The following is a 3,962-nucleotide window of genomic DNA, read 5'->3' as shown; positions in this document are numbered from 1 at the left end:
TAAAAATATTGTTCATATGCAAATATCCTGTTTCAAATGATCTTACCCAGGGTAGGTGGCATTCAAGTGAAAAGCTGGAGGAAAAAGAGAGGATTATATGGTGACGAGTGAAAATAACATTTGTTTTATGTGCATATGTATGATTAGATCATGCATTAATTATAAAATGCTAATCAGTTATAAATATCGATCAGAATTAGTTATCTAAAACAATAAACTAACACTCTTTCCATTTCAAGATGGCGGTTAACAGGCAGAAAAGCCTCCTGTCTCTCGCCGTGCTGCTTGTGGTTCTCTGCAGCACGGCGATGTATTTGTCACTGAACACAAATATGTACAAGTAAGTGAGTACATAGTATGAGTGAGTGAGTACATCTAATGAATATATCAAATAGTCCATCCAAGTGAGTACTCACAATTAGTATATAAAGTGGAAGAGTACAAAAAATGTGTACATATGGCATAAATATACACACAGTGGGTATATAAAGTATGTGAGTCAGTACACACAGTGGGGACATAGAGTGAATACACCCAAAAATGCATCCAGTGATTTGGTGCGAAAGTCAACATAATGAGTCATTGAGGTGAGCACTGATAGTGAGTGAGTGAATACAAAATATGAGTAAGTTCGCATAAAGTATGTGATTGCACCAGTTGTTGTAACCCGCTGCTAGCAATAATAAACCACTGGATGCCCTAGTTGTAATCCTCTAGCTGCCCGCGGTTGTGATCCAGTGAATAAGACAGAGAGATGTTCACGTTCTATGGTCTTTATTAAAGGACTCTCTTAATACACTTGGCTCCAGCCAAAGGCTGGAGGTCAGAGCTGTTTGCTCTGCCTGTCCTCTTGTCTGTCTGTTATCTATCTCTGACCTGCTCTGCCCTGCGGTTCCTTCTGTCCTGCTTAAGTACGAATCCTGAGTCGCTTTCTATGCCTAAGGCCTTCCGTTAGCAAATGTAGCTGCTAGAGCAGCTGGAGTTTCGAGGCGTAAACGAACACAGGAAAAAAGGACACGTCAGGTCAAAACAGACTGCCAGTATTATAGCATTGAATAAAGTAGAAATATATAATCAATGCCTTAGGTCACATGATATACAATATCAGTGCCTTACATCGCTCGGACCACGCTAATAGACGGCCCCCATCGTATCTAAGAGAAATAACCAGGCTTTAACTACTATAATCTAGCTAAAATTAATGTCTCCACCCTATAAGTGGGCTCTTGGTCAATGGAGGCTATCTGCACCAGACTTTGCAGGTAACTGTGACATTCAACCATAAGCTAAAACATTATCAAATTCATCGGCCAGTGCAGCGGTACTAATGGGCTAGTTACACATAAAAATGAGCAGGAACAACTCCACTGCTCAGAGGAAAACAACTTGCTCATGCCTTGCATGGGTTCTTAATAGTATGTGTGCGTCTTGCATGGCTTCTGAATAACATGCGTGCATCTTGCACAGCTTCTAACATTCAATTGGTTTTATTTCTAAATTTGCTTGCATGCGTCTTATTGTGTCTTGAACTAACATTATTGCAGTATGATTCTGAGTCTTGCCACCATTCTGATCAACATGCTCCTTGAGCGTTCGAAAAATAATATATTTACCGTGCATCTCCATTATAGCTTAGGATAAAACATTATAAAGATAGCCCCTGCACTCTGAGAGCTTGCCATTGATACATAAAAAAGCAATGTAGGATTGAACTTCTCGTATATACCACTAACATAGTAAAAATGACAGAAAAACAATCTAACTCCACTGCTAGAGAAAACAACTTGCTGCCTTGCACCGCTTCTAAATAGCTTACATGCATCTTGCACGGCTTCTTAACAACATATATGTGTCTTGCATGGCTTCTGAACAACATGCGTGTGTATTGCACAGCTTCTGAACAACATGCGTGTGTCTTGCACGGCTTCTGAACAACATGCGTGCGTCTTGCACACTAGCGGAACAACATGCGTCATCCCTTCACGGCTTCTGTACAAACAGTGGTGAAATCTTGCACGGTCATCTCTGAAAGAAGAAAACAATTTGCATGCACGGCTTGACGGGGGGTTTACATATATAAGAAATATGCGGGAAAACTTCTCGACCACTTGGGGGGGGGGGGGGGACACATAAAAATGAGCAGTAACAACTCCACTGCTGAGAGGAAAAAATTTACGCACGCCTTGCACGGCTTCTTAATAGCATGCGTGCATCTTGTAGGGCTTCTGAATAACATGTGTGCATCTTGTACAGCTTCTGGACAACATGCGTGTCTTGCACGGCTTCTAAATAGCATACGTACATCTTGCACGGGTTCTTAACAACATACGTGTGTCTTGTATGGCTTCTGAACAACATGCGTGCGTCTTGCACGCCTTCTGAACAACATGCGTGCGTCTTGCATAGCTCCTGAACAACATGTGTGCGTCTTGCACGGCTTCTGAACAACATGCGTGCGTCTTGCACGGCTTCTGAACAACATGCGTGCATCTTGCACAGCTTCTGTACAACATGCTCTTGCACTGCACTGCTGAGAGGAAAACAACTTGCATGCACGGCCTGATGGGGGGTTTACATATATAAGAAATGTGCAGGAAAACTTCTCGACCGCTTGGTGGGGGGGGGAACATATAAAAATGAGCAGGAACAACTCCACTGCTGAGAGGAAAACAACTTGCTCATGCCTTGCACGGCTTCTTAATAGCATGCGTGCGTCTTGCATGGCTTCTAAACAACATGCGTGTGTCTTGCACAGCTTCTGAACAACATGCGTGTGTCTTGCACGGCTTCTGAACAACATGCGTGCATCTTGCACGGCTTCTGAACAACATGCGTGCATCTTGCACGGCTTCTGTACAACATGCTCTTGCACTGCACTGCTGAGAAGAAAACAATTTGCATGCACGGCTTGACTGGTTTTACTATATTATAAAATAGGCTGGAAAACCTTCTGCGGACCCACTTGGGGGGGGGGGGGCACATAAGCGAATGAGCGAGTACAACAACTCCACCGCTGAGAGGGAAACAAAATACGCACGCCTTGCACGGCTTCTTAATAGCATGCGTGCATCTTGTAGGGCTTCTGAATAACATGTGTGCATCTTGTACAGCTTCTGGACAACATGCTTCTGCATGCACGGCTTCTAAAAGAATACTTACATATAACTGTACATCTTGCAACGGGTTCGTGTAACAACATGAATAGCGTGTTCTGTAAGTGGCTTCGTGAACAACATGTGTGAGTTTTTGCACGGAGTTTTTTTCTGGATGCTGAACAACGTGCGTGCGCCTTGCACGCCTTCTGCACAACATGCTCTTGCTTGCTCCAACAACATGTCGATGCTCCTAACAACATCTGGCGCGTCTTGTCTTCACGGCTTTCTGAGAACAACGATGCTGCATCTTGCACAGCGTTACTAGGACAACCATGGTCTCTTGCACTGCAAACTGCTGAAAAACAACTTGCATGCGAACGGGCTTAGGGATGGGGTTACATATATAGAGAGAAATTTGCAGGAAATACGTTCTCGACCGCTTGGTGGGGGGGGAAACACATAAAAATGAGCAGGAACAACTCCACTGCTGAGAGGAAAACAACTTTCTCATGGGCCTGTGCGAGAACCTTCTTAATAGCAAGGGTGGCATCTTGCATGGCTCCTCTGCCTAAACAACTAGGTGTTGCTCTTGCATGCTCCTGGAACAACATCAGCGTGCGTTCTTCTCAACGGGCGCTTCTGAATAACATATATGGCCGTCCGTTGCACGCTTCTTTCTGAGCAACATGCGTGCGTCTTGCACGGTTTCTGAACAATATGCGTGTGTCTTGCATGGCTCCTGAACAACATGCGTGCATCTTACATGGCTTCTGAATAACATGCGTGCGTGACAAGTCTAACAGCCGTATTCTAAGACGTTTTCTGCGTGTCGGGCCATGTCATATTCATGTTGTGTCCATGTCGTGT

The 3,962-nt window shown here is 44.1% G+C and overlaps 1 protein-coding gene across 1 annotated transcript in view; it reads left to right on the top strand.

Moving 5' to 3' along the window:
* Nucleotides 1-239: 239 nt before the first annotated feature.
* The window catches only part of LOC122254181 (alpha-(1,6)-fucosyltransferase-like), a gene marked incomplete at its 5' end in the record, with an annotated part of 49,281 nt that continues 45,558 nt past the window's right edge, over nt 240-3,962 (top strand). The window contains 1 exon segment of the mRNA XM_086541140.1: nt 240-340. Coding sequence (XP_086397266.1) covers nt 240-340 — 101 coding nt within the window.

The sequence above is a fragment of the Penaeus japonicus genome, unplaced genomic scaffold (genome assembly GCF_977035675.1).
Source record: "Penaeus japonicus unplaced genomic scaffold, GWHDUDI00000001_assembly GWHDUDI00000010, whole genome shotgun sequence".
NCBI classification, from domain to species: Eukaryota; Metazoa; Arthropoda; class Malacostraca; order Decapoda; family Penaeidae; genus Penaeus; species Penaeus japonicus.
Note: the sequence above shows the minus strand (reverse complement) of the source record. Positions and strands in the feature narration are given on the sequence as shown.